The sequence below is a fragment of the Bombina bombina genome, chromosome 2 (assembly GCF_027579735.1).
Source record: "Bombina bombina isolate aBomBom1 chromosome 2, aBomBom1.pri, whole genome shotgun sequence".
NCBI classification, from domain to species: Eukaryota; Metazoa; Chordata; class Amphibia; order Anura; family Bombinatoridae; genus Bombina; species Bombina bombina.
The window spans coordinates 80060513-80083804 of record NC_069500.1 but is presented as its reverse complement, the minus strand read 5'-3'; the positions used below and the strand labels follow the sequence as shown (position 1 = coordinate 80083804).

The window sequence follows — 23292 nt, the reverse complement described above, 5'->3', positions numbered from 1 at the left end:
TCCAATTAGTGCGTTGCTGTTCCTGAGCCTACCTAGGTATACTTTTTAAACAAAGAATATCAAGAGATTGAAGATAATTAGATAATAGAAGGATATTGGTAAGTCGTTTTGCCCCGTGACCCAAAATGATGTAGATCTACATTATGCGGTACAAAGCCCGCTGTATAAGCGCATAAATTAGATCTACGTCGCAGCTGCAGGCATTTGTCTTCATATGGCAATGGCGCAAGATCGGTGATCCATTATCATATGAAGGCAGATACAATATTGTTACAGACAGTGACACTGTGTGTGTCACCATCTGTAACGATCAACTGCTGGGGAGGGAGTGGAAGGACCCAATGCTACAGAGATTTTTGAAGGGGGTTCAGGGAGGAGAGAGTTTTAAGGAGGGATCAGTTCATTGTGAGAAAAAATATTTTTTTTTTTTAAAAACAAAGCCCTAAACTGAATACTGCCAGACCTTCTGCCAGTACCTAAGATGGTGGTGACCAGTGGGGGATGAGGGAAGGAAGAGAGCTGTTTGGGAAGGATCAGAGAGTTTGAGGCATCAGGTTTGAGGATAATCTCTACTCTACATAAAAAATTAACCTTACAAGCTAACTAATTAACCCATTTGCTGCCAGGAATTTCCAATAAGGTGCACAGCTGTAATTAGTGGCATTCTAATTGCCAAAAAGTAATGGCAAAGCCATGCATGTCTATTTCTGAACAAAGGAGATCCCAGGGAAGCTTTTGCAACCATTTGTTATATGACTGCAATAGTTGTGTGAATCATTTCAGTGAGAAACCCAGTTTGCATAAAAAGTTAAAAACATTTTTTTATAAGATTGTATCTAGCGGCCAAATGGCATCAAACATACCAAAGTGGTCCTTGGGTTGTCAAATTTAAAAATTATATATAGTTTTCATAGGTAAATCAAAAAGTCAAAAGCTCAATTTCTGTTTAAATCAAGTTATATCATAAATGTTAAAAAAATCTCCAGTAGTTTGGCATGTTTTTCTCTGAAGTTCCCGGTAGCGAAGGGGTTAAAATTGCATGTTCTGTCTGCCTTGCTTTAAAGGAATTTTATTAACCCAACTAAATATCCACTTAATGTATTTGCTCCCTCATACCTCTATACTCCGTAATAACAATGTTGTGATATTGTTAGTAAATGTGAATGTTGTTTGTTTTAATGAATATTGTATACTCCTTTTAGTCATAAATTTACATTATTAAATTTAATTTTATTCACAATAGGGGACCTATTTCAATTTTAATGTAGCAGATATGCTGTAGACTGGAGAATGATCTTTTAGGTAATTTGCTTTGTTTTACAGTTTATTTGATGATCTCTGCTGATACCAATAGGGGGGCAGATGCGGCAAGATTATGCTTCCAAAGCTTGCCGTGCACACTTCCAATGCTCAGAACTGGGAAACTCCTAAATTTCAGACTTAAAGGGATAGGAAAGTCAAAATTAAACTTGCATGATTAACATAGAGCATGTAATTTTAAAGACACTTTTAACCTTTTCCTGTCGAGGTTAAAGTGTCTACATCGGAACAACTGTTCCGATGTAAACAATTTGAAATCTCGCAATCGTGCAAGTGATCACGAGATTTCAATGATGGGATCGTGTCAGGGGGCGTCCCTATGATGCTAGGCATGCCCTCCAGATAGCGATCCCATCAGGGAAGCGCCAGTGGCTTCAGGAAAGCCACCCGGTTAGGACGTTGTATTCCGTCCATTGGCGTTAAAGCCCAGAAAAATTTGATGGAATACAATGCCGCAACGGCATTAAAAGGTTAAATTCACTTCTATTTTCAAATGTGCTTCGTTCTCTTAGTATCCCTTGTTAAAAAATGAATACGCACATATCATACACTAGTGGGAGCTGCTGCTAAATGGTGCCTGCACACATTTGTCTCTTGTGATTGGATAACTAGATGTGTTCAGCAATGAATAACAAGAGAATGAAGCAAATTTGATTATAGAAGTAATTTGCAAATTTGTTTAAAATTGAATGTTCTGAATCATAAAAGAAAATTTTTCCTACATTGGTGTGTCCGGTCCACGGCTTCATCCTTACTTGTGGGATATTCTCTTCCCCTACAGGAAATGGCAAAGAGAGCACACAGCAAAAGCTGTCCATATAGCCCCCCCTCTGGCTCCGCCCCCCAGTCATTCTCTTTGCCGCTCTGAACAAGTAGCATCTCCACGGGGATGGTAAAGAGTATGTGGTGTTAGTTATAGTTTTATTTCTTCTATCAAGAGTTTGTTATTTTTAAATAGTGCCGGTTTGTACTATTTACTCTACAACAGAAAGTGATGAAGAGTTCTGTTAAAAGAGGAGTATGATTTTAGCACCAGTAACTAAAATCTATTGCTGTTCCCACGCAGGACTGTTGAAACCAGAGAACTTCAGTTGGGGGGAACAGTTTGCAGACTTTTCTGCTCCAGGTATGACCAGTCTCTTTTCTAACAAGACATAGTAATGCTAGAAGACTGTCAGGTTTCCCTTATGGGATCGGTAAGCCATTTTCTTAGACTCATAACAGAATTAAGGCTTATAAAATGGGCTCTATGCTGGTTGACACTATTGTGGGCTAAATCGATTGGTTTATATCATATTTATATGACATTTGGAGTGTTTTGTGAATTTGAAACCCTTTTGGGAACGTTTTATTACGCCTGGCAGTTGTTTAGACGCCTAATCTAGTCAGGAAGGCCCCTTCACTCTGGTATGCAGAGGGAGGAGGCCTCATTTTCGCGCCTCAGTTGCGCAGTTACTTCTAGAGGCAGTGCATGCAGCTTCATGTGAGAGGGTCCTGTGACTGAAAAACGGACTCAGGAAGGCTTATTTCTGTGGTGAATAACCCCTAAGGAAGGTAAAAGCCGCAGCAAAGTCTGTGGCAGGGACTGTAGTGTGTTTAAACCGGTAAATTGAACAATTAGCTCCGGTTTGCTCATTTAAGGGTTTAGAGACTTGAAATTTGGTGTGCAATACTTTTTGTAAAGATTGGATATTTCCTTCATAGTTTTTCAAACATTCAGAAATAAAGTGTGCTCTTTTTATTATTTAAAGAGACCGTAACGGTTTTGTTTAAAAGCGTTTTTATTGCATTAATAGCCTGCCAAAATCTGTCTAACATGTCTGTACCTTCAGATAGCATATGTTCTGTGTGTATGGAGGCCAAGGTGGTTCCCCCCTTAAATGTATGTGCAAATTGTGCCATGGCGTCCAAACAAAGTAAGGACAGTACTGTCACATTTAATAAGGTTGCCCAAGATGATTCTTCAAATGAAGGTATTGGGGATAGCTCATCATCCTCTCCTTCTGTGTCAACACCAGTTTTGCCTGCGCAGGCGATACCTAGTACATCTAGCGCGCCAATGCTTGTTACTATGCAGCAATTAACTGCAGTAATGGATAATTCTATAGCAAATATTTTATCCAAACTGCCAGCATTTCCCAGAAAGCGTGATTGCTCAGTTTTAAATACAGAGGATGAGCAAGTTGGCGCTGACGATAATTTATCTGTTATACCCTCACATCAATCTGAATTGGCAGTGAGGGAGGGTCTGTCTGAGGGAGAAATTTCTGATTCAGGAAAAGTTTCTCAGCAGGCAGAAACTGATATCGTGGCATTTAAATTTAAGTTAGAACATCTCCGCACCCTGCTTAAGGAGGTGCTAACTACTCTTGATGATTGTGACTCTTTGGTGATTCCAGAGAAGTTGTGCAAAATGGACAAATTCTTAGAGATCCCTGTGCACGCTGATGCCTTTCCGATACCCAAGAGGGTGGCGGACATAGTGACTAAGGAGTGGGAGAAGCCAGGTATACCTTTTGTTCCACCTCCTATATTTAAGAAAATGTTCCCCATTGTCGACCCCAGAAGGGACGCATGGCAAACGGTCCCTAAGGTTGAGGGGGCAGTTTCAACGTTAGCCAAGCGCACAACTATTCCTATTGAGGACAGTTGCGCTTTTAAAGATCCTATGGATAAAAAAATGGAAGGATTGCTTAAAAAGATATTTGTTCAGCAAGGTTTCCTTCTTCAACCAATCTCGTGCATTATTCCTGTCACCATGGTGGCGTCTTTTTGGTTCGAGGAACTAGAAAATTCGCTCCAAAAGGAGACTCCATATGATGAAGTCATGGACAGAATGCACACACTAAAGTTGGCTAATTCCTTTATTTTGGATGCCGCTTTTCAATTGGCTAAATTAGCGGCAAAAAATTCAGGTTTTGCAATAGTGGCGCGCAGAGCGCTTTGGCTAAAATCTTGGTCGGCGGATGTGTCGTCCAAAACAAAATTGCTTAATATTCCTTTCAAAGGTAAGACCCTTTTCGGGCCAGAATTGAAGGAAATTATTTCAGACATCACTGGGGGAAAGGGCCATGCCCTCCCACAGGATAGGCCTTTCAAGGCTAAGAACAAATCTAATTTTCGTTCCTTTCGCAATTTCAGGAACGGACCGACTCCTAACTCTGCAGCCTCTAGACAAGAGGGTAACACTTCCCAGCCTAAACCAGCATGGAAACCATTGCAAGGCTGGAACAAGGGTAAACTTGATAAAGGCCCCGGGCTGAAACGCGTAGAGATTGCTGACAGTTATCGGATATCAAAGAACAAGAACCCAGCAGGTTGAGAGGCTTCTTTTGTGTTCGAGCTGGCTAGGGCAGGTACATTGAGCCATATCCCACTTTTCAGGGACAGACTCTATATGTTTAATTCCTGCCCCAGGACCCAGTAATCGTTCCAGCCCCAATCACCTAGCTAAGGGTTACATAGACAAGAAGAGAATCACAACAACATTTCTGGAAAACTTGAAAGACCCGGATCTAAACCCTGAGAAAAACAACAAGGGAGAATACACGGAACCACTTCACAAATAAAAGACCGGCCGGTCACGACTTTAATTGAGGAACCCAGAATATGGACAATAAATCAAGTTTTTTATAATAAGAGACACTTTTATAATAAGAGACACTCTTTTTTACAAAACTTCCTGTAACAGATTAATCTGTAAACAACTATTTGCAACTGTGATAACCACCGTAGACCTGGAATATCTATGTATGAGTACAAATACACATCCAGTTAATATACCGCTATTCTGTATCCGTAACGATATACAAAGGATACCACTAGAAATATACAATTAAGATCTTATGATACATGTGTATTAGATAAAGTAACCATATGTTTTGTATATAAGGATCCAAGCAAAAGTCGCTTCATAGAAATTGCAATTGTTGCCAGGAACTAGCAGCAAGATTTTATATATAGAAATATAATTTTTAACGTTATTGTAATTTTAACGATGTTTTAAGAAATAGATTCAGATGCCGGCATCCATGTGTTAGATTTTATTGTTTCCCAATTTACGTTAGGACTCTCATCTGTCTTAGAATAAAACTTATTTGTAATACCTTACTCCTATCTTTGACTTCATATTTTTTATAAAAACACATTACTATAAACATATTTTTACTAACATATGTATGATATACAAATCATAAGATATAAGGTCATTTCACACCTCTGAGATATAGGCACTATCTGAGATATAGGAACTATCTGCACAACTCCGGTCATATGACAAACAAAAAAAACAGATATTCCCCTTTAACACACCTAGGCAGATAGCCTAACAATCGAGAACCCTAATCAGGGACACCCTCATTTTTTAGCCACTGATTAATCTGAGATCACATACACTAACTTACCTCACAAGACTCAAGCTGTTTAAGTGCTATCCCAACCCCTCTTTTCTTTCTTCTATATTTTATTTAGGTGTCAGTGTTTAGAGGTTACACCACCTTCGGGATCAGCAAAGAGTCTGAGTGTAGAATCTTTGTATCACTTCCCCCTTTTTCTAAACAGGCCAAGAAGCCTGCTGCTGCTACCAAGACAGCATGAAGGGGTAGCCCCCGATCCGGGACCGGATCTAGTAGGGGGCAGACTTTCTCTCTTTGCTCAGGCTTGGGCAAGAGATGTTCCGGATCCCTGGGCACTAGAAATAGTCTCTCTCAGGGGTATCTTCTAGAGTTCAAGGAACTTCCTCCAAGGGGAAGGTTCCACATGTCTCGCTTATCTTCAGACCAGATAAAGAGACAGGCATTCTTACATTGCGTAGGAGACCTATTGAAGATGGGAGTGATACACCCAGTTCCAACAGCGGAACAAGGTCTGGGTTTTTACTCAAACCTGTTTGTAGTTCCCAGAAAAGAGGGAACTTTCAGGCCAATTCTGGATTTAAAAATTCTAAACAAATTCCTCAGAGTTCCATCATTCAAAATGGAAACCATTCGGACGATTTTACCAACAATCCAGGAGGGTCAATATATGACTACCGTGGACTTAAAGGATGCGTACCTGCATATTCCTATCCACAAAGATCATCATCAGTTCCTGAGGTTCGCCTTTCTGGACAAACATTACCAGTTCGTGGCTCTTCCATTCGGTTTAGCCACTGCTCCCAGAATTTTCACAAAGGTGCTAGGGTCCCTTCTAGCGGTTCTAAGGCCGAGGGGCATTGCTGTAGCACCTTACCTAGACGACATTCTAATCCAAGCGTCGTCCCTTTCCAAAGCAAGGGCTCATACAGACATTGTTTTAGCCTTTCTCAGGTCTCACGGGTGGAAGGTGAACGTAGAAAAGAGTTCCCTGTCCCCGTCCACAAGGGTTCCTTTTCTGGGAACAATAATAGATTCTGTAGAAATGAAGATTTTGCTGACAGAGGTCAGAAAGTTAAAGCTTCTAAACGCTTGTCAAGTTCTTCAATCTATTCCTCAGCCTTCCATAGCTCAGTGCATGGAGGTAATAGGATTAATGGTTGCAGCAATGGACGCGGTTCCTTTTGCTCAAATTCATCTAAGACCATTACAACTGTGCATGCTCAAACAGTGGAATGGGGAGTGGGTCATTGTCACGACCGACGCCAGTCTCTTAGGCTGGGGCGCGGTCTGGGAATCCCTGAAAGCTCAGGGTCTATGGTCTCGGGAAGAGTCTCTTCTCCCGATAAACATTTTGGAACTGAGAGCGATATTCAATGCGCTCCTGGCTTGGCCTCAACTAGCGAAGGTCAGATTCATAAGATTTCAGTCGGACAACAGGACGACTGTTGCGTACATCAATCATCAGGGGGGAACAAAGAGTTCCTTGGCGATTAGAGAGGTATCCAAGATCATCAAATGGGCGGAGGATCACTCCTGCCATCTATCTGCAATTCACATCCCAGGAGTAGACAACTGGGAGGCGGATTATTTGAGTCGTCAGACTTTCCACCCGGAGGTCTTTGCCCAGTTAACTCATCTATGGGGCATTCCAGATATGGATCTGATGGCGTCTCGTCAGAACTCCAAGGTTCCTCGCTACGGGTCCAGATCCAGGTATCCCAAGGCGATGCTAGTGGATGCATTGGTGGCGCCTTGGTCGTTCAATCTAGCTTATGTGTTTCCACCGTTCCCTCTCCTTCCCAGGCTTGTAGCCAGGATCAAACAGGAGAAAGCCTCTGTGATTCTAATAGCTCCTGCATGGCCACGCAGGACTTGGTATGCAGACCTGGTGAATATGTCATCGGCTCCACCATGGCAGCTACCTTTGAGACAGGATCTTCTAGTACAAGGTCCATTCGAACATCCAAATCTAGTCTCTCTGCAACTGACTGCTTGGAAATTGAACGCTTGATTCTATCTAAGCGTGGGTTTTCAGATTCAGTTATAGATACTCTGGTTCAAGCCAGAAAACCTGTGACTAGGAAAATTTACCATAAGATATGGCAAAAATATATCTGTTGGTGCGAATCCAAGGGATTCTCCTGGAGTAAAATTAAAATTCCTAGGATACTTTCCTTTCTCCAAGAGGGTCTGGATAAAGGTTTGTCAGCTAGTTCTCTAAAAGGACAGATATCTGCTCTGTCTGTTTTGTTGCACAAACGTCTGGCAGCCATGCCAGATGTACAGGCGTTAGTCAGAATCAAGCCTGTCTACAGACCTATGACTCCTCCATGGAGTCTAAACTTAGTTCTTTCAGTTCTTCAAGGGGTTCCGTTTGAACCCTTACATTCCATAGATATTAAGTTACTATCTTGGAAAGTTCTGTTTTTGGTTGCTATTTCTTCTGCTAGAAGAGTTTCTGAATTGTCTGCTTTGCAGTGTACTTCACCCTATCTGGTATTCCATACAGATAAGGTAGTTTTACGTACCAAGCCTGGTTTTCTTCCAAAAGTGGTTTCCAACAGGAATATTAACCAGGAAATAGTTGTTCCTTCTCTGTGTTATACAACCTAGATGTGGTCCGTGCTTTAAAATTGTATTTAGAAGCAACAAAGGATTTCAGACAGACATCATCCTTGTTTGTTGTTTATTCTGGTAAGAGGAGAGGGCAGAAAGCCACTGCTACCTCTTTCCTTTTGGCTGAAAAGCATCATCCGATTGGCTTATGAAACTGCCGGACGGCAGCCTCCTGAACGAATTACAGCTCACTCTACTAGAGCTGTGGCTTCCACATGGGCCTTCAAGAACGAGGCTTCTGTTGATCAGATCTGTAAGGCAGCGACTTGGTCTTCTCTGCATACTTTTGCCAAATTTTACAAATTCGATACTTATGCTTCTTCTGAGGCTGTTTTTGGGAGAAAGGTTTTGCAAGCCGCGGTGCCATCCATTTAGGTTACCTGACTTGTTCCCTCCCTTCATCCGTGTCCTAAAGCTTTGGTATTGGTTCCCACAAGTAAGGATGAAGCCGTGGACCGGACACACCAATGTAGGAGAAAACAGAATTTATGTTTACCTGATAAATTTCTTTCTCCTACGGTGTGTCCGGTCCACGGTCCGCCCTGGCTTTTAGTCAGATTTAAACATTTTATTTGTGTACACTACAGTCACCACGGCACTCTATAGTTTCTCCTTTTTCTCCTAACCGTCGGTCGAATGACTGGGTGGCGGAGCCAGAGGGGGGTCTATATGGACAGCTTTTGCTGTGTGCTCTCTTTGCCATTTCCTGTAGGGGAAGAGAATATCCCACAAGTAAGGATGAAGCCGTGGACCGGACACACCGTAGGAGAAAGAAATTTATCAGGTAAACATAAATTCTGTTATTGTGGTTTACTATCCCTTTAAATTACAGGAAAGGGGACAAAATAAATAATACAAGTATATTACAAACATTTTATATTACAATTACTATCAATTTTAAAGGGACACTCAACCCAAATTTTTTTCTTTCGGGATTCCGATACAGCATGAAATTTTAAGCATCTTTCTAATTTACTCCTATTAAAAAATTCATCCACCAATAAAAAAAGTGCTGTCCAGAGTTCTAAACAAAAAAAAAAGCTTAGATTCATTCTTTTTCAAATAAAGATAGCAAGAGAACGAAGAAAATTTGATAATGGGAGTAATTTTAGAAAGTTGCTTAAAATTGCATGCTTTATCTGAACCACATAAGAAAAAATTTGGGTTTAGTGTCCCTTTAATGCAATATTCAAATCTAGTATAGTGGCAAACACTTGTGAAAACACATGAAAGACAGGCATCCACTATTCACAATCACTTGTTACAGCAGAAGAAGCTACAGGCTTCTGTTATCAGGTACGTAACACTTACCAAGATATATTTAATGCTGTCAGAAACAGCATAGGCATGTCATTTTTCACACATTGCTTGTTCTTGTATGTGAACATATTCACATATGATTGCAAAAAATATATACAGTATAAGAAATCCAATCGTCGCTCTCTGGATTTAAACACAGCAACCTTTATTCTGTGACGTTTCGGGGCATTCACCCCTTCCTCGGCAGATATAACAAAAAATATCCATGCACCGGTGCATCAAAAGTCATTCAAAAGTTCCATATATGTAGACACATATGGTGTTGAGTGAAACAGTAAATCTCAGGTGCAGAGCGTAAATATTGTATGAAAATCAATGTTTAAAAGTGACAATGTAGCCATTGAGCAATTGTGCCCAGTATGCCCTTCATTACAATATACAAATGTAATTCACACGGTTTAGCAGTGGTGAGGATGGAATTGGATTACAATAGGTTTTTTTTTTTAACTCACAATTGTGATATCCCATTTTAAAGGTCACTTAAGAAGATGCCTGTATTGTTAGTGTTTATCATGAGTGTGAGTGTGACTTAGAATCTGACATAAACAGAGAACTACACACCGTTTGTAGACGTTGGGGTTCTGATGTCACTTTTCCTGCAGATCCCCTTAGATGTACAGGATAGCACATACTCAACACATATAAAAATGTAATTGAACCTATACATATGCAAGTGTGTGCCCTCCAGACTGACTTGTACAATAGTGATGAACAGAGTTGTAATGAATCTCAGATTGTCTTGCACATGCATAGTATAATAGAATAGAATAATAGTCTTTGAATGGTTGCAAAGATATCCAAAATGCCATTTTGGGGCTTTAGGAAGTGACTTGAGGTGTTGAATTTGAAAAGTAAAAAAGGTGTTTTGATAAGTCTCTCAAAAATGGAGTGTAATAGCTAAGACCTTTTTTGACCCCATAAATAAAACTGGACTTTTAACGAGGAGTCAAAAATGGGCTATTGTGATCACATTGAATCGAAAAGTGCCCTTTTTGGCTTTTTTTGGGGGGCCGATAGCTTGTGATCCACTCTAAACGTCTTTAGTCTGAAGATTTGGAGGTTCCAAATTAAATGAATTGGGTATGATGCATTGTAATCCTTAGGCCATAGGCTGGACAAACCTATTGTAGAAGGTTTAAATGGACGTAGTTCCGCAATATCATTACATAGTGAAACAATGTACAAGCATATTTGTTAAATACATTTATTAAAGGTTTGCTTTTTTTTTTTTTTTTTTTTAAAAACACTATTACATTTTTAGAATTCCCAGATCCCTTTTAGAGGGACCTATTGGTGATCCTATCCCTGCAGTTGTACACACACATATGACATGTTGTGTGCATAATCTGTAATGTCACTGTAGGCGATAGCGTACATGAGCAGAAGATCTAGGCAACCTACAAGATTCTGGATAGCGTAAAAAGGAAAGAGCTATGAGAGAACAAAATGTGTTTTTAAAGGTTACTGGTTTTAGGTTAAAGAGTGCCAAAGTAAATTTGTAATGTTGTATACACAGAGGGCCTCTCCCTCATGTGCTACACAGCTGCTTGAACACAAATGTCAAGTGGTTGTCAAACTGAAATGCTCAGCATAAACACAGGCAGGTAGGCTTTTCTGTCATGTCCAATAAAAATATTCATTATAAGAAGTTTCTCCTTCAGAAGGCTTATTCATGGTTTTCATTCTTATTTTACTTGGATTTATCAATATTTATTTCTAAAAAGAAATTGGCACTTTGTATAATTAAAGAGACATTAAATTGCTGGATACAATACAACAGAATGGTTACTACTCACATGCCACCATTTACCCTCCTGCAGGTATATTTAAAGCTGTTCTCATGTTTTAAACGCTTATAGGTGTTGTCAGTTAGTAAAACTCACCGTCTTCATTCTGAGTTCCACCATCTAACACTATCACACTAGCATACCTCCTAACATTTCAAAATTCAAAAGAGGGAAAGCCTCCCCCTGCCCGCGGGAAACAAAAGTGTGATACGTGGTGGGCACACTACATAGCATATACTTACACATGCAGATACACACACACACACTACACAGCATACACTTATACATACAGATACACACACACACACACACACACACTACACAGCATACACTTATACATACAGATACACACACACACACACACACTACACAGCATACACTTATACATACAGATACACACACACACTACACAGCATACACTTATACATACAGATATACACACACACTACACAGCATACACTTATACATACAGATACACACACACACACACACACACACACTACACAGCATACACTTATACATACAGATACATACACACACACACACACACACACTACACAGCATACACTTATACATACAGATACACACACACACACACACACACACACACACACACTACACAGCATACACTTATACATACAGATACACACACACACTACACAGCATACACTTATACATACAGATACACACACACACACTACACAGCATACACTTATACATACAGATACACACACACACTACACAGCATACACTTATACATACAGATACACACACACACTACACAGCATACACTTATACATACAGATACACACACACACTACACAGCATACACTACACAGCATACACTTATACATACAGATACACACACACACACACACACTACACAGCATACACTTATACATACAGATACACACACACACTACACAGCATACACTTATACATACAGATACACACACACACACTACACAGCATACACTTATACATACAGATACACACACACACACTACACAGCATACACTTATACATACAGATACACACACACACACACACACACACACTACACAGCATACACTTATACATACAGATATATACACACACACACACTACACAGCATACACTTATACATACAGATACTCACACAGAGGCCAATTTAACAAATGTCTTGCAGACCTTATCCGACAGTGCGGATCAGGTCCGCAAGACATCGCTGAATGCGGAGAGCAATATGCTCTCCGTATTCAGCATTGCACCAGCAACTCACAAGAGCTGCTAGTGCAACGCCGCCCCCTGCAGATTCGCGGCCAATGGGCCGCCAGCAGGGGGTGTCAATCAACCCGATCATACTCGATCATACTCAGAGCAGGCGGACAGGGTTATGGAGCAGCGGTCTTTGTGATCGCTGCTCCATAACTTGTGTTTCTGCCGATTCTGAAGACTCGCCAGAAACACGGGCCGTCAAGCTCCATTCAGAGCTTGATAGATAGGCCCCACAGACTACACAGCATACACTTATACAGGTGGCCCTCGTTTTACAACGGTTCAGTTTACACCGTTTCAGAATAACAACCTTTTTTTCCAGTCATGTGACTGCTATTGAGAAGCAGTGCATTTATTAAAATAGCCAGTAGATGGAGCTGTCCGCTTGTGTTGCAGCAAAGCCAAGTAAGCTGAAATTAATCAGTTTAACCAGTCCTGAGCTATCAAGCAGATTTCAAAGGAACAAGATCTTCCTGTCTATAACTCAGTCAAGATTGGAATGCATAGAAAGAACTGTTTGCAGAAAAATGCAAGTAAAGTCTGCGTTGTGTGATTATTTTATTAGGTTTATAATGCTGTTTAGCAAATGTTTTTGTTCATTTAACTTAGTTTAATTATATATTCTGTGTTGTGTGTTTATTTTATTAGGTTTATAATGCTGTTTAGCATTTAAAATCTTAATTTCAAAACTTTTAAAATAATGTATTAGGTGTTACTTATGACAATTTTGAAAGGGGCCTGGAACCTATCTCCCTCACTTCCCATTGACTTACATTATAAACTGGGTTTCAATTTACAACGGTTTCGATTTACAACCATTCCTTCTGGAACCTAACCCCGGCGTAAACTGAGGGCTACCTGTACATGCAGATACACACACACTACATAGCTCACACTTATACATACAGATATACACACACACTACATAGCATACACTTATACATACACACACACACTACACAGCTCACACTTATACATACAGATATACACACACACTATGTAGCTCACACTTATACATACAGATACACACACACACACACACACACTACATAGCTCACACTTATACATGCAGATACACACACACACACTACATAGCTCACACTTATACATGCAGATACACACACTACATAGCATACACTTATACATGCAGATACACACACACTACATAGCATACACTTACACATGCAGATACACACACACACTACATAGCTCACACTTATACATGCAGATACACACACACTACATAGCTCACACTTATACATGCAGATACACACACTACATAGCATACACTTATACATGCAGATACACACACACTACATAGCATACACTTACACATGCAGATACACACACACACTACATAGCTCACACTTATACATGCAGATACACACACACACTACATAGCTCACACTTATACATGCAGATACACACACACTACATAGCTCACACTTATACATGCAGATACACACACACTACATAGTATACACTTACACATGCAGATACACACACACTACATAGCTCACACTTATACATGCAGATACACACACACTACATAGCTCACACTTATACATGCAGTTACACACACACTACATAGCTCACACTTATACATGCAGATACACACACACTACATAGCTCACACTTATACATGCAGATACACACACACTACATAGCTCACACTTATACATGCAGATACACACACACACACTACATAGCTTACACTTATACATGCAGATACACACACACACACACTACATAGCTTACACTTATACATACAGATACACACACACACACACACACACTACATAGCTCACACTTATACATGCAGATACACACACACACACTACATAGCTCACACTTATACATACAGATACACACACACACACACACACACTACACAGCATACACTTATACATACAGATACACACACACTACATAGCTTACACTTATACATGCAGATACACACACACACACACTACATAGCTTACACTTATACATACAGATACACACACACACACACACACTACATAGCTCACACTTATACATGCAGATACACACACACACACTACATAGCTCACACTTATACATACAGATACACACACACACACACACTACACAGCATACACTTATACATACAGATACACACACACTACATAGCTTACACTTATACATGCAGATACACACACAAACACTACAAAGCTCACACTTATACATACAGATATACACACACACTACATAGCTTACACTTATACATGCAGATACACACACACACACACTACACAGCATACACTTATACATACAGATACACACACACACTACATAGCATATACTTATACATGCAGACACACACTACATAGCATATACTTATACATGCAGGTGCATACACTTATAGTCTTCCACGAACGCCGTACCGCTCAAAGCCCCAAACCGGCTTGTAACTCAACCGGAAGTGTGTGAGGGAAAGGTAGTAGTGGAGCACTGGGGGTGCACGCCGCTGTTAGCAGCCGGTTCCGCTGCCGGTTCCGCTGCTGGGCACATAATCATAAGTGCATATACTTATACATGCAGCTACACACACACACACACACTACACAGCATACACTTATACATACAGATACACACACACACCATAGCATACACTTATACATGCACAGATACACAGACACTACATAGCTTACACTTATACATGCAGATACACACACTACATCATATATGGGTATCTGTAATTCATTGTATGGGGTCCTGGGGTTGGCAAGCACATTAGCTGGCAGTCTGAGGCTGCCACTGTTTGTTACCCTGGTGTTAGCACTGCTCATCATATAAAACTGAAGGCATGCTAGTATTATCACCAGGGGTTAGACGTCATCACTACCAGGGGTTAGAGGTCGTCATTACCTGAGGTTAGAGGGTATACAGCGTTCTTACTCCTGCTTAACCCTTACACTGTTCCTTTTCCACAGGGAATCTAACAGGTATCTAACACTGGGAGAGAAAAGACAGCTGCTTCTGAGTATGGGCCCAATAGAATTTTTTTTAAAATGCATGGGGCAATGTGGGACAAATGGCAAGCTTCCTAGGACAGACCCCTTAAATCCTGACTGGCGAAAATCGGGACATTTGGGGGGTAGAGATTTGCATTCAAAGGTTTCGTGAACCTCCTAATATGGCCCTTGGTGCCGCTTGGCTATTCTCAGATGTACAAAAGACAGCTGTCTAAAAACTAATAACATCATTGATCTATGAATAAGCACTACTCCAAAATGGCGTCACCTAATATGAAGTATGAACTCCATACTACTGTAATTGTACTCAGCAGCTACATGTCCATTTAAGAGGACACAAAACTTGACATATTTTTAAGCTTTATACAATGTACAATCCCTAGTGTAGTTCTACCTTGCAACAACCTGTAGAGGTTTATTAGAACAGAAACTGGAACTCAAGTGCAGAAAAGCAGCAGAAAGCACAAACAAATGTCCAGAGATCAAGGTATCCAAAAAGGGATGAGGCAAAATCAGCGTCAAACAGACAAAAGGTCAGAGCAGGCAGCAATCAGAAAAGTCAGGAATAAGCAAAGGTCACAAAATACAATAAACCGGATTCACAGGGAATAAACGCCAGGAGTTCATAAACAGGATGCAAAACAACCAATCAGTGACTGACAGGCGTGCTCTGCTTATAAAGGGGTTACTGAATCAAATGACCTGGCCTCATCTGTCGGCAGGACTTAGCTGAAGTCAATATAAGTGGAGGTAGGACTCGGCTCCATCTTGGCTACCTCACTCTCCTTGTCCCACCCTCTGACCATGCTCCCGAGCTCCGCTATGGCGACGGGCTCTTCCACATGTTGGCTGCCATCTTGGATAGACGGAAGGACTGCTGCGGTGACCTCGGCTGTGGGCTGAGTTACAGAGGCTAATGACCGGGGAGCAAGGGCCTCAGGTATCGTGATTGCCATAGAAGCACTTTGTGAACGCTGCAGAACAGGAGAGCACTGGCGTATGTGACATACCTATGCTCCAATGCCTCATATTGACATGTGACCTACCCCTGTGATTTGTTCATGACCTTTGCTTGAGTATCCATTGATTACTGACATAAATTTATAACTTTTACAGATCATGAGTGAGCATGGAGTTTCCACAAGCGAGAAAAAAATGGTTGTTAATCTCAATAACACCCATTAAAACCTTGCTGAGGAACTTCTCCCTGTAAATATAGCTAACAGAATAAATATTTTAATTACGGAGTAGTATCAATAAGTTATACAGTTTGGAGTTTAAACTGCTGAGTATCTGATTTATTTTGTTATATTATGCAATACTTCTTGTTTCTGTACCTTGTGGGTAAGGTGTACTTACAGTTTTATACACTGAATGATTTTATTGGTCCTGATTCTGTGTGATTATTCTTGAATTTAAAATGTTAGTACAATAAATGGAAGGTATGTAACATTTTGAGCTTTGTTTAAAGGGACATGAAACCCAAATTTTTTCTTTCACGATTCACATGAGCATGTGATTTTAAGCAACTACTTAAATTACCTCTATTATATAATTTGCTTACTTCTCTTGGTATCCTTAGTTAAAAACATTATGGTAGTCTCAGGAGTAACAAGGCATTACTGAAAGCTAGCTGCTGATTGGTGGTTGATCACAAATGCCTCTTGTCCTTGGTTCACCGTGTGTGTTTAGATAGTAGTGCATTGCTGCTGCTTTAGCAAAGGATACCAAGAGAATGAAGCAAATTTGATAATATAAGTAAATTGGAAGGTTGTTTACAATCTCATGTTCTATCTGAATCATGTAAGAATTTGTTTTGGGTTTTATGCCCCTTAAAGTATAATCCAAAATAGAGCAATTTTAACATGGATTTAAATTCTGAACCATGACTGTATTTCCTGTTTAAATTTAAAAATGCTTAAATTCTGTTAAAAATGTGTCTGAACCATATGCCAATTTGAACCAAATTTTATATGAACACCCACAAAACAGTACAAGTAGAAGTACCGTTGTGGCTTTATGGTATTAAATACACATTGGTTTTGGGGAAAAAAATATGATTCTCTATTTTTGTTAATATTATTTCACCTGTGTTCATTTCAGATTTCTTCTCACTTACAAAATGACTGCAGTTTAGATGATCTGCAGTCATTTGCCTCAAGATATAAGAGGATTATTGAGAACCTAAATAATAAAGATGAAGAGCTGGTTGAAATGAACAAAGAAAATGAAGATCTGCAGATAAAGGTATTGTAAAGTGTTAGAAATAAGTGCATTCTAGGTCCATTCTAGTAGAGAGCGTTTAACAAATAGCCATTCATGTATTCAGATTGTTTGTTGTTTTAGTTGTTTTTATTATTATTATCGGTTATTTATAAAGCGACGGCAGATTACACAGCGCTATACAAAGTTCAAACCATTAGTGGGATGCATTACATACACTAACAATTACAATAAGGGTGTGTTACATTTGTAAGGGTTTATAACAAACAGTGCACTAATTGAGTTAATCGAAGTTATACAAAAGGAGAGGAATGTCCTGCCTTTGAGCACAATTCTTGTTCACTTGCATACAAGGTGGCCTACAGTTAGAGCGTCTCTTAAAGGGACAGTTCACCCAAAAACTTTCTCCCCTTTAAATTATTCCCAATGATCCTTTTTACCTGCTAGAGTATAATAAATTGGTTGCAAATAGCTCCTTTACTCCTATTTCAGCATTTGAAATAGCTGATTTAGCTTGTGGTTTCCCAATCTATACTGAAAGTTTTGATACTGGAGTATATGCTATTGACAAGCCTAAGTAAATACAGTCAGCAGAAGAAGTTACACTCTCAGTGGGATGCAGGATAGTTAAGTAATAAAACGATCATTTTCCATTATTCTCTCAATGAAATGTGCTTTGGTGTTCCAAACAATTATAAGATAAGGAAGCTAGTCTGTGTACATAAACTTATGACATAATGAGATCTGATATTACCTTAAGTTCAACCCCTTGTAATAGGCTGTGGTTTCAAAGCACAAAACCAGCTACTTCATATACACAAATAAACCCGAAAATGCAATTTCTTAAAAATGTTATACTCTGCAGGTGGTATAACAAGTCATTTAAAATACATTAATGGAAAAACAATTTTACAGTGTACTGTCCCTTTAAAGGGACACTAAACCCATTTGTTTTCTTTCAGGATTCAGATAGAGCATGCAATTTTAAGCAACTTTCTAATTTACTTCTTTTATCAATTTTTCTTCATTCTCTTGCTATCTTTATTTAAAAAAAGCAGGAATCTAAGCTTAGGAGCCAGCCCATTTTTTGTTCAATGGGCCGGCTCCTATCCTTACATTCCTGCTTTTTCTAATAAAGATAGCAAGAGAACGAAGAAATATTAATAATAGGAGTAAATTAGAAAGTTGCTTAAAATTGCATGCTCTATCTGAATCATGAAAGAAAAACATTGGGTTTAGTGTCCCTTTAAACTTACAATCTAAAGGAGAGGGAGTAGACACAAAAGGTAAAGGATGAGGTAAATAAGTCTGATATAAGGCAGGGGGGGACTGAGAATCAGTGATTACATAGGGAACACTAAGGATTAAAATTGTGTGGTGAGTGAGGTTTGGAAAAGTGTAGCAGAATGTGGAAGAGTATAGAGGCTGTGAAGTAATTTGGATAATTAGTGACAGCTGCACCTAATTACTGTTGTGTTATATATTAAGGAAAACACCTGGGTGGGAGGTGGTGAACAAGGATAGAGGACTAGTTATTGCAAATCTGGGAGACTGATGTAAGTTAGAAGCTGTAAAAGAAGAGGGGAGCAAGGTGAATATTCCTGGTAATAAAGTATAGGGGGGAGGGAGAGTAAATTTAGATATTACAATGAGAGTTAGAAACTACTCCAGAATAGCCCAACAGATGTAAGAAATCCACCTGTTATCTTGATTGAACCGATCATTCAGATAAATTACCTTGTAAGATGGTTTGCAAATCTGGGAGACTGATGTAAATTAGAGGCTTGATTATTTAGTGAAAAAAGTGTAAAGGGCTTTCCCAAGATTTCAGACCAAGCCACCCCTTGAAGAAAGAATAATGTCATGGTTGTATGGTATGGCAATAAAATGATTTAAAATTTTAAAAAAATATTAAATAAAAATTCCAATTTAATTGTATTATCACATTTACTTTGTTCCGTTAATATCTTTTGTTAAATATCAGGTAGGTAGGCTGAGCAGCGTGCATGTTCTAGAACACTGTATGGCAAAGTTGTGCTTCAAAAGACAAATAATATCATATCATGGTTATATGGTACTGCAAGAAAATGATTCAAAATACAAACAACATACATAGTGAAATGTTCACCTGAGAATGGAAACACAAGAGGCGTCTCAGTCCACAATACATTTTCATACATTCTCAACAAGTGGGAAAAGGCAGCTTTTAGGTCTCTTTGGTGAAGTTTGTCAGTGTGATCTACATATGAAAATTTGAGCATACATGCAATATTTATCTTTGTTTAACCTGAGGACTAACATATACTTTTCTTTCATAAGGTGGTGAGAGTCCACAATTTTTTACTCATGGGATTCAACTCCTAGCCACTAGGAGGAAGCAAAGATTTCCAAAATTTACAACAGTACTTCATCCCTACCACCTCACTAGTATGCCAGTCTAATCTTTGCCTCCCAAGAGGAAGGTGAAGAATTGAGAATCTTCAGATTCTCTGAGAGGGGTCCTCAGACTGATTTGAGGCCCAGTTTTCCTAAAGCTTCCTACATTTTTAAGAGCCAGGTTTTTATTGTCTGGACATTAATTGCTAAATTGTTTGGTGCAATTTCATACAACAGGTCCTTGTATTTTCTATAGTTTCCGCTTTTTATTATCAGACTTTATTTTCTTAGTCAAGTGTAATTTTTGTAAATTATTCCTAATACTCCACCAGCTCATCGATTTAATTCATGTATGGATCACTTAATGCATTCTAACAAGTCAAATGCTTGGGATGGTCCAAGCCTGGTCTTCCTTTTAACCAAACTTCTGCATTTAAAAAGATGTTTCCTTTTACCTACTGCTAGTGTGTAACTTTGGCAATTAACAGAGGAGCCAAAAAGGAATGAAGCTATATAGGATTTAGTGATATCAAACATTCCAAGTATAATATTAAACATAGAAGTCAAAAACATTTAAGTAACCGTGATCATAACATGCTCATGTTTGAAATCACTTTCCATAAGCAGTGTTATAAGGGTTTAACTAAGACTAAGAAAGCAAAATTCAATGATTTATGGGAATCATTAAATAACATAAATTGGGACAAAGCATTCTCTAATAAAAATACAGAGGATAAATGTATAACATTTAAACCATTGTTAAACAAATATACATATCAACACATACCACGTGGTTATAAAAGTAACATAAATAAATCCAAGCCAATGTAGCTAAATAAAAATGTGTCAACAGAAGTTAGGAAAAAATGTAGGGTATTTAAATTATGCAGAGAAAATAGTACAGACTCAACTTTCCAAATATATAAGGAATGAAACAAAGCATGCAAAAAAAGCAATCTAATTAGCCAAAATTGAAAATGAAAGATTAATTGCAAAGTAGTCAAACCCTAAAAGGTTTAAGTACATAAATGGCAAAAAATCTAAGAAGGAAAATATAGCTACACTAAAATGTGTGAAGGGTATCATGATTAACAATGAAAGGTCGAAGACTGGGGCACTAAACCAGTTCCCCAATGGGAGATACTTTGAAACAAACTAGAACATACAAGCCTATACCATTTATTGGGTTATCTCTACAGGATATCTGGGGAAAAAAATGGATACTATTAAGGTAAATAAAACTCCAGGTCCAGATGAAATACACCCATGGGTTTTACGGGAACTTAGCACTGTTATAGCCAAACCTCTACTCAAGACTCAATATCCACAGACGTAGTACCTTCGGTCTGACATAAAGCTGATGTGGTTCCACTTTCTAAAAAGGGAAGCAGGGCTAATCCAGGAAGCTATAGAACAGTTAGTCTGACATCAATAGTGGGGAAGATACTTGAAGGGATCATAAGGGATTATAGAGTATATTCGTGAATACAAGATTATGAGTTCAAATCAGAATGTTTTTTTGATAAATAGATTTTCCTAGAATTTAATTAGATTAGTATGACATGAAATAAGTAAAAATATAGATAAAGGGGAACAGCTGATGTGATATACTTGGATTTTGCAAAGGCGTTTGATACAGTGCCACATGAGAAAGTAATCTACAAAATTAAGGGACTGGGAATAGCTGAAAATGTTAGCTCATGGATAAATAACTAGATAAAAGACGGAGTGTAGTAAACTGATCATACTCGGATTGGACAAAGGTAATCAGTGGAGTCCCCCACGGATCAGTACTGGGCCCTGTTCTTTTTAACTGAAAAAAAGAGAACAAAACAGCGCATCCACAATCTAAGTGCAGATTTTATTAAGAACAAACAGTGTGCATAGTATAAAAAGCACTCACACGATAAGCGATAAAAAAGCACTTTAAGCGTCAAGATTATATACAGTCTTGAAAGAGACTGATAGTAGGTAGTGGTCATCCGTGTATCGATAACACTACAGGGGCTCAGGTAGTCCTCAACGCATTTCAACTGAATCTCAGGCTTTCTCAAGAGGTAATGGCTGTTTCGTCTATCATGTCAAGATTATATACAGTCTTGAAGATTACAGTGTAAACATTTGATAAGATACAGAGTGTCCACCATCCTTTTAAATACTTTGTAGCATAAAATACTGGTAATTAAAACAGAAATATAAAAACATGTGTAAATTTGATAAAAACATAACATTAGAAACCTCAGACCTGAAAACATACTCTAAAATACGCTAGACAATTTAAATGACAGCAGTAATATCTTGAGACAGACAAATATGTTATAAAAAAGAGTTTTTAAGCAAGTCCTTACATATGTGCAGCAATATCTATGCCAACATTTAAGCCTTTTAGATGTAAACAATTTAGACAATATATCCAAAAGGTTTCTTTTTGCCTCAATTTTAACAGACGGTTGTTTTCTGAACCTGGTATATGGTCTATCACTTGTATAGTCAATGTATTTGGTTTACTAATATTGAAATCCATAAAATGTATAGAAACACTCGCCTAGATTTAGAGTTCTGCGGTAGCCGTCAAAACCAGCGTTAAGGGCTCCTAACGCTGCTCTTGGCCGCCCGCTGGTATTTAGAGTCAGTCAGGAAAGGGTCTAACGCTCACTTTCCAGTCGTGACTTTTCCATACCGCAGATCCCCTTACGCCAATTGCGTATCCTATCTTTTCAATGGGATCTTCCTAACGCCGGTATTTAGAGTCTTGGCTGAAGTGAGCGGTAGACCCTCTAACGACAAAACTCCAGCCGCAGAAAAAAGTCAGGAGTTAAGAGCTTTATCAACCGGCGTTAGCCCAGAAAGCTCTTAACTACTGTACTCTAAAGTACACTAACACCCATAAACTACCTATGCACCCCTAAACCGAGGTCCCCCCACATCGCCGCCACTCTAATAATTTTTTTAACCCCTAATCTGCTGACCGCACACCGCCGCAACCTACATTATCCCTATGAACCCCTAATCTGCTGCCCCTAACATCGCCGACACCTACAT

At 39.1% G+C, this 23292-nt stretch overlaps 1 protein-coding gene across 1 annotated transcript in view; it reads left to right on the top strand.

Annotated features, from left to right (window-relative positions):
- CCDC68 (coiled-coil domain containing 68) overlaps nucleotides 1-23292 on the top strand; it is a 181845-nt gene that overhangs the window by 100097 nt on the left and 58456 nt on the right. Inside the window, exon 4 of the mRNA XM_053701128.1 lies at nucleotides 17755-17898. Within this exon, the coding sequence (XP_053557103.1) occupies nucleotides 17755-17898 (144 nt within the window). The remainder of the gene's footprint in view (nucleotides 1-17754; nucleotides 17899-23292) is intronic.